The 24,620-nt window shown below is 38.4% G+C and overlaps 1 protein-coding gene across 1 annotated transcript in view; it reads left to right on the forward strand.

Moving 5' to 3' along the window:
• The window catches only part of LOC117399487 (D-ribitol-5-phosphate cytidylyltransferase), a 66,434-nt gene extending 50,759 nt beyond the window's left edge, over window positions 1-15,675 (forward strand). The window contains exon 11 of the mRNA XM_033998713.3: window positions 15,446-15,675. Within this exon, the coding sequence (XP_033854604.2) occupies window positions 15,446-15,550 (105 nt within the window). The 3' untranslated portion in view covers window positions 15,551-15,675. The remainder of the gene's footprint in view (window positions 1-15,445) is intronic.
• Window positions 15,676-24,620: the final 8,945 nt, after the last annotated feature.

The following is a 24,620-nucleotide window of genomic DNA, read 5'->3' on the forward strand; positions in this document are numbered from 1 at the left end:
TGTGAAATTCATGTTGGATGGAGACAGATTAGAGTTTTGCTCTTTTTGGTTTTCATTGTCATGAAATGACGGTCTGCTTCCCAAATCTATCTACAGAGACAACAAAAACATTAAATGTTCGTGATTAACAAAAAAAGAAAAAACTGTGTCAGCATTTGTAATGGGTAATCTACTGAAAATAGGAATGTAACCAGTTTTTTTGGAGGGGTATTTCTGCACACATATGGTGTGTCAGTATACATGCTTTCTCCTGCTGTTAATTAAATAAAAAAATAACTCTGCAAATAACAAAAGGCAGTACCGGCATACACTACCATTAATATAAAGGTAGAGTATATTCATATTTAGGGGTTCTGTTTTTATTAATTTCATTTTTCAATGCTTATTTTTAGCTATTTTTGTTTCATGTAAATCTTTTTTTTTTTTTCTGGGCTTTCGCTTTTTATATACTGTATGAAATTATTGTTTTCGGATACTTTCTAAAATGCTTGGGCGTTTTTTTTTTCTGTCAAAATATGTATTGTAGTAGCTGGACAGTACTTGCACACTTAAGTTGTACCTTCTTTCCTTTGCTGTCTTCCACAACAAAATCCTTTATGGTCACAGGCACATTCTTCTGGGGTTTTTGTATGTAGGCATTTTTTTTTGCCACAATTTGCAATTCTGTTTTAAGTCATCCGTATCTTAACTGTAATACAGCTTTAAATCCTTTGAACAATTCTCCATTCCTAATTATAATCTTGTTTTAAATCTCACAAGCGGAGTCCAATACAAATGGTCAAGTGGTCAACATGAAATGAGTAACCATTTCCACTGTTTTTCTGACGTTTTCCGGTATTTGTTGGCTATACACCGATTTCATTTTGTATCTGGGTTGTTTTATCGGTTTTTATCTGTTAAAACCGAAAATCAGAAGCCCTAATTGTAGTATATGTCTTTGGTAAACCGAGTACTTTGGTTGGTAGATGATGATGTCATATTTATTTATTTATTTATTTATTTATGGATAAGAACAGTTTTTGATGCACACATTTTGGATAAACAAGTCGTTTACATACTGTTTTATATATATATTATCTGGGGACAAAAGAAAAAAGCTTCTATAGTGTACTATAAACTATGTAGTGAAGTCCTGAAGAAATTATGAGTTATGATTTTAATGTAACCAAGAGACTTACTATGATGTTTCCCACAAATTATCTCTGTAGATGTGATCTGCAACATAAGGATTCGATCTTGGAAACTATTATGTGCGAGGAACCTTGGATATAGTTTAAGAATTAAATAGAATGATCAATTATATCAAACTCCTTCATTAGGTCCAAAAACATTAAAGGCAAATGTGTTTTTGAATAAACTATTTGTAATGATGTTATCAGTAAATTCTGAGAAAACAGAGGTGGTTGAAATGCTGAAAGGGAACTCAGGGGATTACATGTACATGTTTGAGTAATCTGTTTACAAGTATATGGCAGGCATATGTCAAATAACTCTTAATTTTTACCACAGTTGATGTTCAAAGATAAGAATTTCTGTACAGTAGTGTTAAAAAGGTGTATGTGTAGGTCTTTTGTTCAGTTCGAGGGGTTATCGTTTATTATTATTATTATTTGACAAAATTGGTTATTAAAAATAAACACCACTCAAACACATCAATTTTCAGTTTCTATAATACATTGAATGTACGTTTCATTAATACATACGTTAACTTACTGTCTTGGAGTGAGGATGTCCACATTAGGTTTACAACAATGTAGAACTCTGGATGCATTCTGAATTTTGGATGCATCCAAGAATTTTGAGAGATTTAATTTTATGGCCATTACCGCCCGCGTATCTATCACACTACTTTTACTTGTTCTTTGGGGTTTTTTTTTTGCCCAACCCATCGTATGACTATAGTGTAAGATTAAACATTCATCGTGGTACTGTGATTTAAGGTTTGATATTTATGTAGATATTATTATTATTATTATTATTATTATTATTATTATTATTATTATTATTATAATAAAGTTTGTGGTCGTTATAATAATAATAATAATAATAAAGTTTGTGGTCGTTATAATAATAATAATAATAATAAAGTTTGGGGTCGTTATAATAATAATAATAATAATAAAGTTTGGGGTCGTTAAGTCCATTGCTAAGCAAATGATGCATTGACTTTCTAGTGTATTACGTATGTGCACAACATTGATGAATGATCAGTAGCATGTCTTTGCATGTACAAACAGTGTGAATGATTGACATTATTTACAATATATTGCCAAAAACACAGGTCAAAAATAAAAAAATGAATGTTCTAAATGGGTCTTTGGGGTTTTTTTTTTTTGGTTATTATGGGTTAAAACTGAAAACTTCAAGCCCTGTATATGTGATATAATGTAGGTAATAATCTTACTGGTTAAAGACAACATTTTCTGAGGTAAAAGGAAGCTACACATTCCTTTTCATTATGGAGATTACTCATCCAATCTGTGATAGCGACATCATTAGGTTGCTGTTTCATGATTAGTTCCATATGCATATATATATATATATATATATATATATATATATATATATATATATATATATATATATATATATATATATATATATATATATATACACACATACCGTATATTGTTTTAACCTCAGATTCAATCCCATGCTGATTGTGCAGTGTAGATTTAAAAAATAGCAAAAGTATCAATTGTAAAGTAAGACATTGATGTAGAAAAGGCCATTCGGCCCATCAAGCATTTAGAACTCTGTAAAAAAAGTGCTTCCTACCTTCTGTTCTAAACGTACTTTTACTCAGCTTCTATTTATGCCCTCTTGTTCTTTTCTCTGTGCTAAATTTGAAGTAGTCTTTGGTTAACTTTATCTATACTTGTTTCTAGGCTGAAGAAATTTAATTATTTTAACCTCTCCTCAAAGCTCATGTCATTAAGTCCTGGGATCAGCCTACTTGCCCTTCTCTGTACCTTCTAGAGTCTATTATGTCTTTTTTGTAGTGAGGTGACCAAAATTGCACAGAGTATTCTAGGTAGGGTCTAACTAGGGCATTGCAAAATCTTAACATAACCTCTCTGACTTAATAAGATTAGCTGTGGCAGTGAAGCTAGAAAGGCAGGTTGTTTGAACCTTAATATCTATTTACCCACAAATTTGTCCACCATTTTTTTGTTCCTTCACTAATATATCAAATAGTTGATGGGAGCAATACCAACAAATATGTGTACTATGTGTCTAAGGGAAGGAGTTTACAAATGGCACCCCATATAAGTAAAATGTATTCTTAAGAGATTCTATAGTAATATCATATTAGCATGTCTATATACAGCTTGTCTGTCTTTCCTGAAACTTGTGGCACAGTGCTCACATGGGTTCCTACTCTTTTCCAGTTGGGTGCCACTCCAAAGGCTTTTCGCATCATCTCATCAATGCAAAACCGTAGTGCTCCATCTAACAACCATCTAAATGACATTTAAATTGAATTGAATTATATTAAAAATGCTACCTTATTCAGGAATGACTGGCTGTACTACAGGATATTCTAGGCAACCTCTGTCTAAAATGTGGGGGGGTTTTATTAAATGAAAGGATCTTTACTCACATCTGTATGTGTTAAGTACACATGTGCTCAATAAACAAATGGCATGCTTAAAATGTAAAATATACTTACAAACACACATGTCTTAAAAGTAAATGTAATATAACCCAAAAGAACAAGTTATGTCACATTGTAGGTCATACTAAAAAGGTCACAGACACACTGACATGCCTTGACTAAATCGTCCTACTGATTAGATGGAGCTCTCAGCGTCCTTCTTTTTGAGAAGGGAAAACTACATCATATCCAATGTGTTGTAATTTAACCTCTCCCCACAGGACCATTTAGTCAAGACCATTTTTTTCAAGGCTGCTGTTTCCATGACCTACGATGTGACATAACTGGGTTGTTCGGTCAAGGGCTAAATTAAATGTACTTTTAACACATGCCTGTCTGTCTGTGTGTATACTTCATATTTTAAAACTTTGAAGAAATTGAACTCTAGCATGTCATTACATGTCTGGAGCGAGCCAGAATATAACATATTTAAAAAAAACACACTGCAAGAAAATGACAATGGCTAAATTATTATACTAGCTCTGTACTTTTATCATGAATGTAAAATGAAAATTTGGCATCAATAAATAAGTTAAACTTTGTACATTATAAAGCGGCTCAGTTGGCAGTGATGGATCAATCAAGTTATGTGTGTTAGAGTTTAAATTGAGAAATGGTACCTTTTCAATAACTCACATGAGGCTTTCAAAAGCAGTCGTGTATTGTCAGCTCATAGTTTCCTGTCACCCACTAACTGGTGTAAGCAAGTTTCTCTTTTTAACACTAAAGATTTGAGAAACTAATCAACATACTGTTTGTTATCCTATTATTGTAAAGTTGCCGCTGCATAACATTGTTAGATGCTTGACTTTTAGGATAAATTAACTAAAATAACAGCAATGGACAGTATTCTGTTTTGGTTGTGCAGATTCTCTGGCATCTTTACTTGATTTTCTCTATGTGTGGTAACTTAAACATAGTAGATTACTTAAGTACATTATGCAATATGTCTCTAATTGCTTAAGGATTATGTATACCTTCAGTAGTAATTTACCCTGCTTACATTCTTCATTGCTTTACACTGTACTGGGTTAGGTTTCTACCCATGTGGGCGTGTGAGTTCACAAGCTATGGGGTTTATGAATGTATCCTGGCAGAAGTCGCTGATCTCACATGTACATAATGACACCAGTTGTGTCTTTGCACAACTGACTTCAAACAACTGACCCGTTTCCTAACTTGGCTTCCGTAAAGTATATTGTATTCTTAAAAAATGGTTTTGTTTGTGCAGGTGCATATTTCACTTCTGCTTTATTTGTCTCAATAATTATTAGCAATACAACTAGTGAGTAACAAAAAATATCCTTTTGGTTCGTGGTTCTTGAGAAGTCATGGCAAAACAAATAGGCAAAGCAACAAAACTCAGGATCATTCATAATGAAGGCAGACGTCATAAAATAGCGTTATAATGGTGTTAGTGATCCCCCCTCTCATAATGGAGGCACAAACTAGTGGTAGCAGTGTCAGACCTATGCGTACACTCTGAGTTGGGGTGACAGTTCTCCTGTACTTAACTAGATATGCATGGTCTTAGGGGAAGCTTGGGTCTAGCTGCCCTCTCCCCTATTGAAACGAAAAGGCAATTGATTTTAGATGTATGTATTTACAATTATTGTATGGCGTGGAATTTAATTATGTGCCCAGTTTCTCATGTTAAATTTGTTGAAGTTGAAACACGAATGTGAGTAGGCTCAAAAACATGCATACTGTTATAAAAGAATAAACAATACAAAACAATGAACTCACCTCGTGTTTCCTGCCTGCCGGCTGACTCGTGTCTGCTGTCACACAGGTGTGTCTACAATATATAAAAGGGTCCACATTCCTGTTATATAAACAGGATGGTTCTGGGGAAAAAGGAATGTGCCACTTTTGAAGGATATTGACTTGGCATTTTAATGGCAGAATGCAAATTCAGCAACATTTTGTTTGACAATTGACATATGCATTGGCTTTCTACCAATTCTTACATTCTAGTAATTAGCCCAAAGAACAGTATCTTATCACTGTTCTATTTATTTATTCATTTACATTTCCCTTTCAAGTACGTACAGTGCATATAGAAAGTCTACACCCCCTTTCAAAATGTTCAACTTTTGTTGCCTTATAGCCTGGAATTAAAATGCATTAAAATAGTTTTTTGGTTTTTTTTGCATTTATCTACAATTCCTACCCCACAACTTCCAAGTGAAAAAAATATTCTAGAAATTTATAGAAAATTTATTAAAAATAAAAACTGAAATAACTTGGTTGGATAAGTGTCCACCCCCCTTGTAATAGCAATCCTAAATTAGCTCAGGTGTAACCAATCGCCTTCAAAATCACACACCAAGTTAAGTGGCCTCCACCTGTGTTAAATTGTAGTGATTCACATGATTTCAGGATAAATTCAGCAGTTCCTGTAAGTTCCCTCTGCTGAGTAGTGCATTTCAAAGCAAAGACTCAACCATGAGTACCAAGGTGCTTTCAAAAGAACTCCGGGACAAAGTTGTTGAAAGGCATAGATCAGGGGATGGGTATAAAAAATATCAAAGGCCTTGAATATCTCTTGGAGCACGGTCAAGACGATTAGTAAGAAGTGGAAGGTGTATGGCACCACCAAGACCCTGCCTAGATCAGGCCGTCCCTCCAAACTGGATGACCGAGCAAGAAGGAGACTGATCAGAGAGGCTACCAAGAGGCCAATGGCAACTTTGCAAGAGCTACAGGCTTTTATGGCCAAGACTGGTCAAAGTGTGCATGTGACAACAATATCCCAAGCACTCCACAAATCTGGCCTGTATGGTAGGGTGCCAAGAAGGAAGCCATTACTCAAGAAAGCCTACCTTGAATCCCATTTTAAGTATGCAAAAAAACACTCAGGAGATTCTGTAGCCATGTGGCAAAAAGTTTTGTGGTTTGATTAAACTAAAATTGAACTTTTTGGCCTAAATGCAAAGCTTTATGTTTGGCGCAAACCCAACACAGCGCATCACCCAAAGAACACCATCCCTACTGTGAAGTATGGTGGTGGCAGCTTCATGTTATGGGGATGTTTCTCATCGGCAGGGACTGGGGCACTTGTCAGGATAGAAGGGAAAATGAATGGAGCAAAGTACAGAAAAGAATTTGAGGAAAACCTGCTGCCCTCTGCAAGAAAACTGGGACGGAAGTTCACTTTTCAGCATGACAACGACCCAAAGCTACACTGGAGTGACTAAGGAACAAAAAGGTAAATGTCCTTGAGTGGCCCAGTCAGAGCCCCGACCTAAATCCAATTGAAAATTTGTGGCATGACTGAAGATTGCAGTCCATCATCGCTCCCCAAGGAACTTGACAGAGCTTGAACAGTTTTGTAAAGAAGAATGGTCAAATATTGCCACATCTAGGTGTGCAAAGTTGGTAGAGACCTATCCCAACAGACTCACAGCTGTAATTGCTGTCAAAGGTGCTTCCACCAAGTATTAACAGGAAACACATGAACTCACCTCATGTGTTTCCTGCCTGCCGGCTGACTCGTGTCTGCTGTCACACAGGTGTGTCTACAATATATAAAAGGGTCCACATTCCTGTTATATAAACAGGATGGTTCTGGGGAAAAAGGAATGTGCCACTTTTGAAGGATATTGACTTGGCATTTTAATGGCAGAATGCAAATTCAGCAACATTTTGTTTGACAATTGACATATGCATTGGCTTTCTACCAATTCTTACATTCTAGTAATTAGCCCAAAGAACAGTATCTTATCACTGTTCTATTTATTTATTCATTTACATTTCCCTTTCAAGTACGTACAGTGCCTATAGAAAGTCTACACCCCCTTTCAAAATGTTCAACTTTTGTTGCCTTATAGCATGGAATTAAAATGCATTAAAATAGTTTTTTGTTTTTTTTTGCATTTATCTACAATTCCTACCCCACAACTTCCAAGTGAAAAAAATATTCTAGAAATTTATAGAAAATTAATTAAAAATAGTGCAAAGTTGGTAGAGACCCATCCCAACAGACTCACAGCTGTAATTGCTGCCAAAGGTGCTTCCAAAGGTGCTTTCAGTTTTGTATTTTTAATATATAATTTTTTTCTCAATAAAAACTTTTTTCCCCTTAACAGTGAGGAGTATGGTGTGTAGATAAGTGGAAAAAAATCCTCATTTAAATGCATGAAACTCTGAGGCACTGACACAACAAAATGTGAAAAAAGTTCAAGGGGGTGTAGACTTTCTATAGGCACTGTATGTAGCCATTACATAATGGGTTAACTTTGTTTACCTGAAAATTCTGAGACGTAACAAAGTTGTCACACAGTGACCGGCAACATCACCCCGCCAGTCTCCACCCTTCCTGGAAGGCACTAGACTCCACGATGACAGTTGAACAGCACCATTTTCTTTTCAGCCTGATTCGAGCAAGCTGCAGAGAGATTCATCGTTTGAAACGGATTCATCGAAAGCTACGTTTTTTTTTGTTTTTTTTTTGCGGAATTATTTTTTATTTTTTTTTTGGTTCCTGGGTGGTAAGTGTTATTTCCTAATTGCTTATGCCTCAAAAGTATAGAAAATGGCTATTGTTCCCCACAAACTTTGCTTTTGTGACCAGGACAGTGATATTTTGAAATTTACCTATTTTCCAGAACATTCCAGATAGATTCAGTGCTGAGTAAACTTGGAGTAACTTCTAGAACTTTCTAGAACTTTCCAGTAATATAAATAGTAGTATAAATACAGGGGCCTTAAGCCCACCAGTTCAGTTTAGTTCCAGCTGCCTAAGTGGATACATATCTGCATTTTTCTGAGATGGCATCAAGAGGCTGCAAGCATCCGGCAGACGCATTTTGCTATGTCTGCGGTCAATTTATCAAGACAAGAGCGAAAAAGTACTCCGTGGAAGCATCTGCTAAGATGTGTGAGGCCTACAAGGCATATTTCGGCATGCCCGTCAGGGATCAAGACAAACCCTGGGCACCTCATTTCACCTGCTAGCACTGCAAAAAAAACTCTGGAAGGTAAGATGGACAATTGTTGCTCGGAATTTTATGTTATAAAATTTGTTAAATTTTTTAAAATTGTAAAGGTTTTTAATTTTAAAATGTTTTACAATTTTCAGTGTTATTGAAAAAATATATCATATATGAAAAATGTTGCGAGAATCTCTTACACATTAGTCATGGGTGAAATAAATGTATTTTTGTAGGATGGTACAGAGGGGAAAAGAGAGCCATGAAGTTCGCTATCCCAAGAATTTGGCAGGAACCCACTGACCACTCAAGCAACTGCTACTTCTGCATGGTGGGCCCTTCCAAGCGGACCAAGTTCTCTGTGGGGAGGAACAACGTCAAGTGGGAGCCACTGGTGGACCCCCGGAAGGTGCTGATGCCACCACTGCACATCAAATTGGGCCTTATGAAACAATTTGTCAGAGCTCTAGATAAGGAGTCGGCAGCCTTCAAGTACCTTCAAGACTTCTTCCCTAAGCTGTCTGAGGCAAAGGTCAAAGCCGGTGTCTTCGTCGGACCACAGATAAAGAAGATCCTGGAGTGCAATGAATTCCCCAAGAAGCTCACTAGTAAGGAGAAAGCGGCTTGGAACAGCTTTGTCGCAGTGGTTCGGGGCTTCCTGGGCAATCACAAGGCCGAAAACTATGTGGAGCTGGTTGAGACTCTGGTGAAGAACTACGGCACAATGGGCTGTAGGATGTCCCTCAAAGTCCATATCCTTGATGCTCATCTTGATAAATTCAAGGAGAACATGGGAGCGTACTCGGAGGAGCAAGGCGAGCGCTTCCACCAGGATATACTGGACTTTGAACACCGCTACCAAGGACAGTATAACGAGAACATGATGGGAGACTACATTTGGGGGCTGATTCGTGAAAGTGATTTACAGTATAATCGTAAATCTCGAAAAACTACTCACTTCTAAATCTTTTGTAGTCATTTTTGTATTACTTTATTATAAATACATGTTAATTTGGATTCATATGTTGTTTTTTTCTGACTTTATGTGAACGAAAAGACACAAATTTGCCCGTTTTCTCATTGGAAGTAGGTAAATTTCAAAATATCACTGTCCTGGTCACAAAAGCAAAGTTTGTGGGGAATAATAGCCATTTTCTATACTTTTGAGGCATAAGCAATTAGAAAATAATACTTACTGCCCAGGAACAAAAATTGTGTTACATAGTGTTTTCACTCCGGCTGGAGTTGTATCTCTGAAGAGATTTTTTTTTTTCAAGCTATCTGTATTAGTGCTACCTAGTCTGGGCTCAGGCTAGTGTGTGTACTTGTGTCTTGTGTGTGTATGTGTGTGTGTGTGTGTGTGTGTGTGTGTGTATATATATATATATATATATATATATATAATTTTGTACAGTGTCTGTTGTTACTGTATAGTGGTAGAAACTGCCTGTGTGTAGCTTTCTCTGCTTTTTTTCTTTTTCAGGTGCACTACGCGAGTTGCTTTTTTTTTCAGCTAGCAGCATTTTCTGGAACCAGATTGTGTTTGCTGACTCACACTCCTGTACGAACAGTCTGGTGCTCAGCTGGCCGGCTACACCGACCGATCCTTTGGCAGGAGCCTACCGATCTGAGAGCTTGATTCTGTGTTGATGCCGCAGTGGTGGGCAGCTTTTTAGCACCACACTGTGAAGGCTTTTTAGCTCAGGCTATCAAGCGGGCACACACAGGCTCTGCTGTGGTACTTCTGTTCTTGTTATCAGTGGCCTGTGCGATTTGCTTCCAGCCCCATCTGCTACCACCGCAGTTGCCCGTGCACTGCACCAAGACGGCTGCACCAGCAACGCCTGCCTGTACATTGGTCACCGGTACCTGACCCGTGCACTGCACCAAGCCGCGGACACACCAACACCAACTGGTACCGCACCGGGCCGTGCATTGTTCACTAGTTCCGTCCGTGCACCGTACCGCACCGCCATGCACCGCACGGGGTCGCAGCAGCCTTGGTACCGCACCGAGCCCGGCCGCACCAGCACCGACTGGTACCTCGCTGACCCGTACAGTGTTCACCGGTACTGCCCGTGCACCGCACTGGGTCGCAACTTCCTTGGTACCGCACCGGCCCATGCATGGTTTACCTGTATTGCACCGAGTGCCACACAGGCCTGTGCACTAGTACAGAGACGTGCACCGTACCGGTCCGTGCATCACCCCATGCACAGCACTTGGTAAGAACCCTGTCTTGCAGCTATACTATCAGTCTGCACTGATAGCTGATAGTATAGCACATTAGCTGATAGTATAGTACATTACCACTGAGCCAGTTTCTGGTAATCATGCCTGGGTTCCACCAGTGCACGCAGTGCAATACAAACATCCCACTAGAGGACCGGCATACACTTTGTTTGTCCTGCCAGGGGATTGAGCATGCGTCTCAAGCCGTGAAGGAGCGCCTGATAAAGGAGCCCTCAAACTCTCTCGCCCCAGCTCAAAGGTCGCACTCTACCTCTGTGGAGCAGAGAGGCTCTCCTCACCCTGCACACGCCTCTGCTTCACTGCTTCTCTTCATCCTCGTCATCGTCCTCTTCCTCTTCCTCTCCACCCCCGCGCAAGAGAAAGAAGGAGAAGCCTTCCCTGGCCCTGCCCTCTGAAAGTTTCAAAGAGCAGATGGACAGAATGTGGTAGACAATCTGTGCGCAGCAGTCTTTGTTGACTAGCCTGTTAGATACGCACACTGCTCCATCTGCCCCCCTGCTCCGATTCCACTGATGGAACAGCAGGTTGAGGATGTAACTGTCTGGCAGCAGGACGACTCTGTGCCTCTTGCAGCCTCAGAGGAGCCTAATGAGGACATGGAGCAAGAACCGGAACTCGGGCCTTGGACTGAGGAGACTTGAGTTGGAAACCTTTTCAGTTCCCCTTCCCTTTTCTGGGGAACTCGCAGCCCTGTTAAAGCATGCCACCACAGCGCTACAGGTGCCCTGGCCTGAGCAGAGTGATCCCAGGAGGTCGATATTTGATCAACCCTTGGCTTCGGCTATGCAGACCTCTGGTCCGCCTGTCCACCCGGATTTTCTGCATGAGGTCCAGTCGTCGTGGGATCACCCTGCGGCAGCCCAGGCTGTTCCACGGTCGGCTGACCTATTGTACAAGGTACACGAGGCGGAGAAGCTGGGTCTTGGCCACTTCCCTGAAAACGATTATGCAGATGGATCAGTCGGATATGACAGTCCTGGGCCGGTGTGGTGACCCACTGCCTTCCAGGACATGACCTTTCCTTCACAGAGCCGGTTTCCTGGTTTCTCTGGGCTGGTATGCTGATTGTTGAAGCAGAACATCTCAATTTCCGGGTAACTTCTCTCAGACAGGCCGCCTTCAATCATGATGATAGCAATCAGGCGATCTTCATTACTCAAGCGGGGCATGGTCGTATCTTTCCAATGGCTATTTATACAGATTCTTAATTAACTCATTTTGGCAATTTTAACTCAACTCAAATACCAAACACTGACACCTGGCGTTTTTATGAAATCACATGATTTGAGCTAAGTATTTTGTTATCCCAAGGAACAATACTACTCAAACAATCAACAAACCTATCTGTTCACTATTTAAAATGTAAATAACATTGTGTGTGTGTCCAATGAGCTATTGATGTAAAACTTAGACTGTTAGGTTTTCATTGTGCATCAGTATAGAGTAAAACAATGAAACATTGCATTTAAATTTATTTAACTGATTGGCGGTTTCAGTTAGAGAAATCATATCATACGTATTTGTTTTGTCTTCGATGAAAGGCCCTGTAACTAACAAACAAACGGAGATAAAACCAACATACTGTATGAACCTGTGTAAAATTGTTTTGTTTTTTTAAGATTATGCTATATGATCCAAAGTCAATCGCTGTGATTGTGTGTGTGATCAAATAAACAAAGATAAACATACTGTACATTTGGGAATGAAGTTGTGTAAAAAGTAATAGCTTACAGAACAGAGATAATACCTACTGTACATTAGTGGTTTTGAAGATAACATTATCTTGTAATAAGACACTGAAAATATATGTAATTTAAGCTGCAGGTATTACTCACCTGCATTGGCCGTAGTTTGTCATTTGATGTTTCATAAAAACAAAGTCCCAATTTTTATATGTACAGTAAGATGTGGGACTATTATGGTTTAACAACATGAGACTGATTATTTGATAAGGTAATACTCATGTACGGTGAGTTAGCAGGGCCATCATCTTGTACTATAGATTTGTTGCACATAACTTAGACATGTATGGAATAGTATGGGAAATAAAACCACAACCAGATATTTTTTTAAGGTTATTTATATTTTGCCTCTTTTATTTTGGTTACACAAACACATATTTTTGTTTGAAATTACCTGAAACTTGAAAACACTGGAAACTGGTAGCTCCAAACACTCTGCAATACAAAGGAGAGATCTCGTATGTTTTTATTTTATTGACATAGCCTCTCTGTTTTTAAAATATACCTTGCTTACGTGTAGCATAACTTAAGGTATAGCTAGGGCTTCTGATTTTCGGTTTTAACCAATAAAACACCCCCCATACAAAAAAAAATGAAATCGGTGGATAGCCAATAAACACCGGAAAATGGAAATGGTTAATCGATTTACATTAACTTTACCCTTTTCCCATTCAAAAATAAAACCTACTACAAAAATAATAAAAAATACATTTCTCAGTACTGCTGGGCAATGTCCTGCCTTCCTGACTTGTATCTATCATTGATTTGTTCTGAATACTTTAAACCCGCCTGAGTGGCAGCACATTCTTACATATCTATTGGAGACTCCGCTTGCGAGATTTAAAAAGTGATTACAATCAGGAATGGAGGCTTGTTTGCGGGATTTAAAACTGTATTACAGTTAAGACACGGAGGATTTAAAACAGAATTGCAAATTGTGTTGAAATGTATAAAAATGCCTACACACAAAAACCCCAGAAGAATGTGCCCGTGACCAGGAAGACGGCAAAGGAAAGAAGGTACAACTTCTTAAGTACTGTCAAGTTACGATACATATTTTGACAGGAAAAAAAACGCTCAAGCAGTTTGGAAAGTAACCGAAAACACTAATTTCATACAGTATATCAAAAACGAAAGCCCCGAAAAAAATGATTTACATAAAACTCAAAAAAGCCAAAAATAAGCACCGGAAAATACAATTAATAAAAACCGAAAAACAGAAGCCCTAGTTATAGGCTACATATTTAAAGCAGAGTGAGGTCCAAAAAGGTTATCTGTACATTTGAATCAGTACAGCAAATAATACGAAGTTTTAAACTGCACCACTCTTCCAATCATATTAAACTTTATATCCTTATTATAATCTAGGCTGTGATCACCTTTTATGAGTACTAACACAGGTTTGTTGACCAATTAAAGTTAGAATTTAGTGTTGCACTATAAACATATGTTTAATTGCTGGCACAGTCATCAAGGACCGGAATGCAGCCCTATCTGGACAGCTCTTTTTGTGTCAATATTTGTTTTCAAAATCCTGAATTAGCTCTTCTTATCATGCAAGATTTTATAGTAACACTAAATTGGATGCACTGTTGAAGACTGTTTCTTGGGAACCACTTATAAGAATATGAAACATTAAGTTATTGAACTAAAACAGGCACTTCACAACTTTTTTTACAGTTTTGTACTGCTGTTGAATTACAAGACATTAATCAAAATATGAAATCTCATCTAAGCATGTGCACTTCTAATAAGCAATCATTATCTGTTGTCGTCAAAGACAAACTTGGCTATAGTAAGTGGTAAGATTAATAGTTTAAAAATACACTTTTATTGCTGTTGTCTACACACTAATAACTAATGTTTAGTTGTTCTATGCATAACATTGTGTTCCTGGAACTAGGATACATTCTGTAAAATCTAATTTCCCCCAAATGTGAAACCTTAGAAGGAACACAGTCTCTCAAATAATCACAGAAGAATGCTATTAAGGCTGTAAAGATATTGCTTTAAAATTGGAGCCTTTAATTGGTAAATACATACGCCTCCTTCAAAACACTGTATTTGACACCACTGTTCTTTGAAACTTATGGGTGCAACAAAAGACATTAATTTAAGGGACAGAGTGCCAAAATCTAAAGAGCTTTAAATTGCATGCAAATGTGTTGCAGGGTGTTCCTTTTCATTTAGTTGGACATCATGCTATTTGGCATAGTGCATGGATTAGATAATGGGATTAACCTTGGAATCAAGCTTCATGTCTGGAAACAATTTAGTATCTTCAGAAGTTTAAAGATTGGTTTCAGCCATTCATCTCCACCGGTAGGAGTAAGCAACTCGATAGAAATATAGTAATGACAGCTAGCAATTGAAACACATTCTGTTTTAGAACATTTATCATTTGCTACAGTGTGACAGCATTTCATCCAAATAAAATAACTACCATTGATGTTATTGGAAATACCTGAATGTGTATTGTAAAAAGTTTCAGCTTTAATAATTAAATAACCTTGTGAGTCAGCAAGCTAAGTGTAATTTTGTAAGGTTGTTTATAGTATTGCCTTAATCTTTTTAGAGACAGATTTTGTTGTGACATGGGAAGGGGGATAGAAGGGTTTTAGATTGCTGTGTAATCTTTTTTCACACCTAACATACAGCAGAGGGCAGTGTGGAGAATTTTGAGCCATGGAAATAGCTGAAGTAAAATATGCGTCTTTTTTTCCTACAGATATGTAATTAAATGTTTAATCATGCTAGTGTTTACTGTTGCTTTTCCTTCTTCATTTTTCACATTGAATTTAAGCACTAGATAACCTGATCAGCAATCTGATGATGTTTTTTTGTTTGATCTTTCTTAGGACACAGAGAAATGGAACGATGCTGTGGCAAATGTATGTTTAATCGCTGGCACGCTAATCAAGGACAGGAACGCAGTCCTAGCTGGACAGCTCTTTGTTGCATGAAAGTGCGACACAACTGCTCTTCTTACCTGTGGTTTCCACTAAATATTTTAAAAATCATGGATTTAATTAAGGTGTACATTACTAGTACCATTTAAATGAAATAAAACTGTACATTTAAGAGGAAACTACGGTATGGCCTTGTGTTTGAAAAATTACAAAATACTATCAAAACATATCCGATTGCCTTTGTTTACAGAAGAATAAAGGCAGGGTTTTGTTCTAATTATAGGATGCCCAGTAGATGCATTGAAAATAAATACTACTTGACATTCAAAATGTTCATTAAACCTGTCAATGAAAGGTACTATACATGCCCAGCAGTTACAGTAGTCACCTTATCAAATCTAACCATGTTCAAAAGATACTATTTAACAGGGAATGATAACCTTTAGTTTGGCCTAGCTCTGGAGGGGGGTTAACTGAAGTAGGACATTATTATCTTACTGTCAAACAAACTTGAATTCTAATTTAGTCTTGTTTTTAGATGCATCCAGTTTGTTTGGTGAACCAGAAAGCCCCTTTCCGTTTCCAAGATGTGTTTGTTCAAATGAATAGTCCGAAACCAGCAATTAAATAATCATGTTTGATAGATAACATTCCACTGAAACTGCTATGACAAACAAGAGTAGAAAAGATATTCTCCAATAAGAAACTACTGTGTGAGTGAAGCATTTGCAGTAAATTGGACACAGTGGTTTTACAGTGGGGGTGGGGGTGGGGGGGGGAGCAAAGCTAGCATCATTTTTACAAAATGTGCTAGAAAGTAAAATGCTACCTTTTTGCTAAATGGTTCTGTAAATCCACTATGATCCAGGACTTTGTACACCATGTATTTTATTTACAGCATTACAATCCTTTGCAGTTTTAAGTGATAGTCATATTTATTAAGCTCTTTGGCGCACATATTTTCCCAAAGCATTGTCCACTTACATAGATAGTAACCTAAAGATATATATATACACACACACACACACAATTTACATACCCCAATGGAAATTTATAATTTCTCGAAAACAAAGCATTATAGGAAAAATCTTTTGTAACAGAAGTTTTGCTTTTGTAGATGAGAAAAAAGTTACAAGAAATAGACTTTATTTTAGAATTTTTTTTTTTGCAAAACTCCAAAAATGCTAATTCAAAAGTATTAATACCCTTTGATGCTATAATAGTTTTGTCTGCTAGAAATGTCAATATGATAATGTAGAATCTAATTCTAGAAAAGTCTAGATAATGCTGGGTTGTAGGTGAACATTCTTAGAGAGTATAAAAGAGTTAGGCATGGGATGATTGCTGTCATTACCAATAAGTCAATATGGGAAAAAGTAAAGAGCTGTCTGAAGACCTTAGGCAGAAAATTATTTATTTTCATAAAGCTGGAGAATGGTACAAGGAGATTTCCAAGCATCTGAGTATCACAATTTCAACCATTGTTTCCATTATCAAGAAGTACAAGACTCATGGTGCTGTCACAACGCTCCTTCGGTCTGGAAGAAAGAAGGTTCTTTCACCAAGAACAAGTAGAAGAATTGTGAGGAAGGTTAATAACAATCTGAGATTAGTTGCCAAAGATATTCAAAGTGAATTGGCTGCAAGTCGGACTGGGGTTTCCATTTCAACCATAGGTCGAGTATTGCATGGTGAAGGTCTCAATGGTTGTAGGCCAACGAAAAAGCCACTCTTAGGAAAACGTCACTAGTTTGCAAAATGGCATTTGAATGACGAATATTAGTTCTGGTCAAAGGTTTTGTGGAGTGATGAAACAAAAATCGAGCTATTTGGTCACGCTGATAGTTGTTATGTTTGGAGAAAGTCTGGTGAGGCGTACAAAGAAGAGAACACCATACCTACTGTCAAGCATGGAGGTAGTAATATTCTTCTATGGGGCTGTTTTTCATCTAAAGGCACAGGAAATTTAGTTCCAATACATGGTAAAATGGATTCCATAGCATACCAAAAGATATTAGCAAATCATCTGAATCCCTCCGCTACAAAACTTGGTTTAAAGCGCAACTGGACGTTCCAACACGACAGTGATCCAAATCACACATCAAAATCTACTTCAGAATGGTTGAAGAAGAATAAAATCAATGTTCTGGAATGGCCTAGTCAAAGTTCCAATCTAAATCACTATCGAATCATGCCAAAAGCTTATTGACAAATATCCTAATCATTTAAAAGAGGTTATTATTGATAAAGGTGCCTCAACTAGCTATTAATTTCATTTTCCTTGACAGTGTATGAATACTTTTGAAGTTTTGGAGTTTTGTAAAAAAAAAGTGCAAAACTTCAAAAGTATCCACCTTTTATACATTTTTCCTATTTGTTTTCGAGACATTTCTAGAAATTATAAATTTCCATTGGGGTATGTAAACTTTTGACTACAACTGTGTGTGTGTGTGTGTATATGTGTATATATATATATATGTGTATATATATATATATATATATATATATATATATATATATATATATATATATATATATAATTTAACAGTGAACAAAACAAAGTCACTAATAACCGAGTTCAGAAAAACAAAATATATTGCTCTGCAGAACAGTGTGTTAATCATTTATACCTGCAGTGTTTGTTGTTAAGATTCAGATTGGAACTCAGCCGTGAAAAGAAAAACAGGTTATAACTTTGAACAATATTGAACTGATCCCTACTTAACACCCAGAACACAGTCTACTGTATGTAAATACAGGATTGTCATACAACCACTTAGTGCCTCTTTGCATTGCTGCTCTCCATCAAGTGTTTTGCATACTGTATTGCATTCGATCATGGAAGCCTTACACTTTGTGACAAAAGGTATACAAGCTGGTTCATACATCAATCATGTGAGTGTTCTGGAGGAAGATATCCAGTCTCTAGTCATGCGACTGTCTGGCAATGCAAGAAAAACTGGTTGCCAGAGCTGTGTTTGAACTGTAACTTGCTGGTCTCCTGGTGGTCACAAGATGAACCAGCCTAGCATTTACAGGTTTTCCTGAGTAGCTTCAGTAACCTATAGCGGTTGTCCTAAAATCGTGTTCCGCATTCTTTTACACCACCATTTTCATTTCTCTGCATTTTTTTTTTCCACAGCAGCAGTGCAAAAGTGGTCAATTGAGTTTGAAACAACATCACTGCCACCTGCTGGACACATGAAACATAAGCTTAATAAAATCAATGAAAAAAACAAAAAAAACAACTCAGGCTATCCAACACAACTTTCTTGTAATTTGTTATCTGAGGGTAGTGTGGGTGAGTTAAAAAATGGAACAAAGCTTCAATTAATATTACACCACAAGTAAGGTTGATTGAGTCACAGGTCTCTGAAGTTAAATACGTTTTTCAATTTAATAATGTAATTATGTGAATTAATTGGATCTAATACAATGCCATTGTCTACTATTACAGTAAATACATCTAGAAAATAGGTGATACACATGATTCTGCAGCTGATATCAATATTAACTAGCACTCCAGAGGTCTGGTTTTGACACAGTATATATGGCCTAGGTACACAGGACACAGGTCTCTTATCCATACAAATGGACAGTGGGTGAAAAGAATGCACAGGTAAAGCTGAACATATCTATTCTATTAATTTATATTAGGTGTACGGTCTTGTTTATTTAAAAATGAAGCTGGATCCCTGTGGCAAGTATTCAGCCATTCTATTGATTTTAGTTGGAGCCCTAATATAGAAACGATAACAACAAGAACTAGCAACTTGAAACGCTTTAGGCAGGGAAATATAAGCAAAGCTACAGTTATGTTTGTAAAACATGCATTAGTAGGAAGGAATCTGTCAGCAGATCAGAGAAGTTATGCTTGACGGTGCATTTAAATAGAGCCTGTGATCCTTCACCTGCACAGTAAGGAAGAAACCTTTCCTGTTTTTATTTTCTAACTATGAATAGTCTTGTACAACTACAATTTACAGGCATTAGGATTTAATCCAGCTTTGTACTGTTTCTTGGTTTTAAGGAAGTCAGCCTGCCATTTGCACCTGGAATTTTGACTAGTAGGTAAATGGATTAGCACAGCAGGAAAGGACCATTTAAAGGAGCACTGGGGCACCCCCTAGTGGATATCTGACCAAGATACAGTAACTGATTAAATATGAGTAGATGCTAATGGTAAAGACAAGAATCAGTGAGTGACAAAAGATTTCTAAAGGGTCGGGTCCTTTGAAATGAAGAGGCTCATAAAAATGTAGGCAAGATTTTCTTGAAAATGTGCACATACTTCTTAAATTCATTGGGATTTAACCCTTGTCTCGTGTTAGTCTTTCCTAATCCTTCCCCTGCCGTTTCTTGTCTGATGACTGGAATATCCTTTCTGAGGGATTACTGACCTTACCAATAAATTAAACAGATAAAAATGTGTCTGCCAAGACTAGTACTACATTCAATGTTATACCTGCCTTAGGATTTTCAAAGATCCAAATCGGGACACATTGTTAAAAAATTGGTAAGACTAATTAAACCATTTAAATATAGGCTATTTTAATGATTATTTAAATAGTCGTCGTCTTCTTCTTCTTAATAATAATAATAATAATAATAATAATAATAATAATAATAATAATAATTTTCATTGTTTAAAAGTCACCAAAATACACGTACCTTTTATATGAAATCAGGACCTTGGACAACCAATTTTGTACTTTCTCAGCAAATTTTTTAGGTTCCACCTTCATGCTGAATTGTGCTACTTATCATTTATCACTTAGGAAAGTTTTGCTTGTATATTTTATTTTAAATTTTGTATCTACTTTTTTTGTGTTTTTTTTTTTTAAGCATGCTTTGTGTTCATAAACCGTGTCTGCTTGTTTTTGTTTGCTCCCTGACTCTTGCCTGTTGAGGGGAGTGGTTTTAATTGATGCAAAACAATGTATAATATGCTCAGAGCAATTGGAAGGAAATTCAAAAAGAGGTCCAGCTATAAAGACTTCAACACAAGAAGGCCGGAAGTTAATATTAACTGTGAATAGCAAAAACGGCAAGCTTATGGGATATTCTGCCCTGATTTAAAGATGAAAACATTCAGCAACATGAGGAAGACATTACCTGTAGACAAACAGAAAAAGCTTTTGAGAAACTCTGAGGTGCTTTTTCATCACTACGGACATATCTGCTGCTCAGCTACCACCAACTTTAAGCAACATGTTCATCGGGCTCAGTACCAGACTGCGATCTGGAGTCACAGTCATAAACCTAACTTTGACATTGTAGATCCTGTTGGACACGGTTGGGAATTAGATCAGGAGGGACATCTGCAACCAAAGATGTTCGAAGGAGAACCTGCTCTCATTGAAATGAGGGAAATTACACATCTGTATTGCACAGACCATGACTGCAGACTTAACAGCAAATGTGCATGCCATGCGGCAGGCTTGTCAGGTATGGAGTCATGTGCTTGCAAGGCCTGCTTCAACCCTCACAATGAAACAAATGTCATTGATCGTGAAAGTGATGAAGATTAGTAATCTGTAGGCAGCTTGCACAAGGAGCTAGGGTATTGGTTAAAGTTTTTTTGTTTTGTAATCAAATTGAAGTTATCACACTTTGAAGAGTAGCATATGCAGGGATGAATTGATTTAGTTTGTTTAAAATGTAAATGTTTAAAAAATAAGCATAAAATGAGGACAACGTATTGTATATACATCATTTTAACACCAAGAATTGAATAATAATAATAAAAAAACTAAGATGCATAATTTGTTAGGGTTTATTAGCCGGACTTGATGAAATTAACATGTTCTCAGTAAAATATAATGAAAAACACATGGAAATGTTTCCTATATAGAATAAACTATCCTCTGCTCGGTCTGTAATTGATATATTTATGTATATACATGTCCATTAATAACCTGGTGTAACTGTCAGCTCATTCTGTCACATGTAAGTTGCCCTACACACAAGATCAGACATGATTGCTATTTGGCCCCTGAGCGTTCTTCCACAAGGGGTGTCATCATGAAAATGCGTAAAACCCCCCCCCCAAAAAAAACAGTTCTGCCACCATTTCTGATCACCACAAACAAACTTTTTACATATAAATCTTCTAAAAAAATTAGGTTGTGTCTTGTTCTACCGTGGGGAGGGGTACCCGACCACTTTATGGCAATGGCCGCGGTACTATATTGCAAGATGTGCATGCCATGAGCGCTTCTATACTAACGAGTCACGCACAGAGCTGCCTCGCTGGAGCTTCAGTGAGGTAGCTGCAAATTGATTTTTTCAAGTATGGATTTATATGACCAACACACGTGATAAGTAATATCTTAGTTGTCATTTTAGCTTTTTAAAACCGATTGTGGTATTTTTTTAAAGTGACGATTGTATTAGAAAAGGAAACATGGACTATTTATAACTTGACAAATATGACTCGTGCCCCAAGATGCTAAACCAAAAAAAAAAGTGTCAGTAACTTTACATTACACAAATACAGTAGTAGTAATTACATTTTTTTTTAATATACAAAAATTGCAAAACTCACTTAAAGCAACTGTTTTAATACACAGCGATTTTTTGCCTGCTATTGTGAAACTGCTCGCTCCGTTCAATAACTCCTAACATATGTTACAGTGCGCCACAAGAGAGCGCTCTGCTTATTGAAGACACCCCTGGTGTCTGGGCTAAATCCCGCCAGATCTGAACAGCTACAAAATTACCATATTACACATAATTGTAAATTAATATTGAATATAAACTCAATGAAAATGCATTGCGTACCGAGGAATAAGCACATATGTCTGTGTTAATCACTTTATAAAAAGGCAGAGTGCTATATAGTCCAGAAGAGAAGAGTTGGGTTTTACACGTGTTGTCTGAAGAGATGTGTCTTGAGGAGGTGCAGGAAGGTGGTCAGGGACTGGGCAGTCCTAACATCCATAGGAAGGTCGTTCCACCACTATGGGGCAAGGGTGGAGAAGGAGCGGGCTCTGGAGGCAGGGGAGCGTAGAGGAGGTACAGCCAGTCTTCTAGTGCAGGTGGAGCGGAGAGGTCGGGTGGGGGTGTAGGGAGAGATGAGGGTCTGGAGGTAGCATGGTGCAGTCTGGTCAAGGCTTCGTTAGGCAAGTACAAGAGTCTAGAACTGGATGCGAGCAGTGATCGGGAGCCAGTGGAGTGAGCGGAGCAGCGGAGTAGCGTGGGAGAAGCGAGGCAGAGAGAACAGCAGGTGAGCAGTGGAGTTCTGGATGAGCTGGAGCTGATGGGTGGCGGACGCAGGTAGGCCGGCCAGGAGGGAGTTGCAGTAGTCTAGGCGGGAGAGTACCAGGGCCTGGACAAGGAGTTGCGTGGAGCAGATGGTGAGGAAGGGTCGGATTCTTCGTATGTTGCTCAGGAAGAAACAGCAAGTGCGTGCTAGAGTAGAGATGTGCTGGGAGTAGGAGAGGCAGGGGTCCAGGGTTACTCCGTTCTTGGCTGAGGAGGAGCGAAAGAGCATGGTAGACCCCAGAGGAATGGAGATAGAGAGGTCAGAGAAGGGGGAAGATGAGGAGGGGAAGAAAAGGAAGTCAGATTTAGAGATGTTAAGTTTGAGGTGATGCGAGTGCATCCAGGAGGAGATAGCAGACAGACAGGTAGAGATATGGGAGGGGATGGAGAAGGTGAGGTCCAGTCAACAGCCAGCTTTGTGGGTAGGAGGGGATAGAGAGAGAGAGAAGTTGAAGGAGTGAAGGAGAGGAAGGAATCCAGCAGAGTGTGTGGGGTTGGAGAGATGGATATTGAAATCACCTAACAGGACAGTTGGGGTAGACAGAGAGGGGAGGGAGGAGAGGAGATAGTCAAGTTCATCGAGAAAGTGAGTGAGAGGTCCAGGGGGACAGTACAGTACAATTAGCATTAGAGTTGACAGGGAGAGATTAGTTGGACAGCGTGAAATTCAAAGGTGTTAACAGAGTGCGGAGAGGTCAGAGGGGACAGAAAAGAGTAAGGAGGGAGAGGAGAAGACCAGTCCCACCTCCCCATCCAGTGAGACATGGAATATGGGACAGGACATAGAGAGAGGACAAGGCAGCAGGAGTTACAGTGTTATCAGGAGAGAGCCAGGTTTCAGTGAGAGCAAGGAAATTGAGAGAGAGGTGGGAGGCAAAGGCAGAGATGAAATCAGCTTTGTTAGCAGAAGAGTGACAGTTCCAGAGGGCACCAGAGGGAGTGTGGGAGAGGAGAGAGTGGGAGGGGAGGAGAAGCAGAGGGATGAGGTTAGAGGGGTTATAGGAGCAGCGGCAGAGAGAGGACAGCGGATGGGAGTGAGAGGACAGAATAATAGGGATGTGCGATACAGTAATAGCAGGACAGGTGAGACAGATAGGTACAGTAGTAGTGGGAGCAGGAGCGGTGGGGGGAGGGTACAGACCTGTCTAGTAGTTGGCGTCTTCCACAGCGCTGCTTGGATTTTCTCCAACAGTCTCTCCTCGCTGGACTCCCACAGCTAGACTCCCGGCTCTTTGGTAGAGAGGCTGTTTGGTTGGCTGCCGCTTCGTGCTGGTGCACAAATAGGCTAACTGTCTATTATACTAAACTGCGCTAAAGACAATATTTAAGCAATACAATAGTTTCAATGCACTTCAATGGGACCACACAACTACACAATGCTGTGTGGAAACCAATCAAATTGAAAATCAACCTCTATTCAATTGAATTACACTCACCTGGTACTAATTACAAACAGTAGATCACCTAATTAAAACAGCACTACCTTCACAATGTTACAATAATCAATCAATTGGTTCCCAACTCCTCTCACATAGTTCAGCATTTTGATTGGTTCATCTGTCCAACCTGCTTGCTCTGTCACAGTTTAAGAATAAGCATGATCCCTGTGTACATCTGCTTTACAGACCCCCGCCTGATAAGGCTGAAGATGAAAGATGTATAGGGGGTGTACCTCCAACCATACGAATAGTTATGTTTGTACTCAATATGTGATTTATCTATTGCCATTATAAGGGGCTTGTCATGCATATTCATAAACCTGTTCCTGACCTTCTGAACCTATTCAGGAGTGAGCCGGCAAAATCCTGGCAAAGATGATGGACAGATGAACCAGTCAAAATTCTGAATTTTGAGAGGA

The sequence above is a fragment of the Acipenser ruthenus genome, chromosome 4 (assembly GCF_902713425.1).
Source record: "Acipenser ruthenus chromosome 4, fAciRut3.2 maternal haplotype, whole genome shotgun sequence".
In the NCBI taxonomy this organism is placed as follows: domain Eukaryota; kingdom Metazoa; phylum Chordata; class Actinopteri; order Acipenseriformes; family Acipenseridae; genus Acipenser; species Acipenser ruthenus.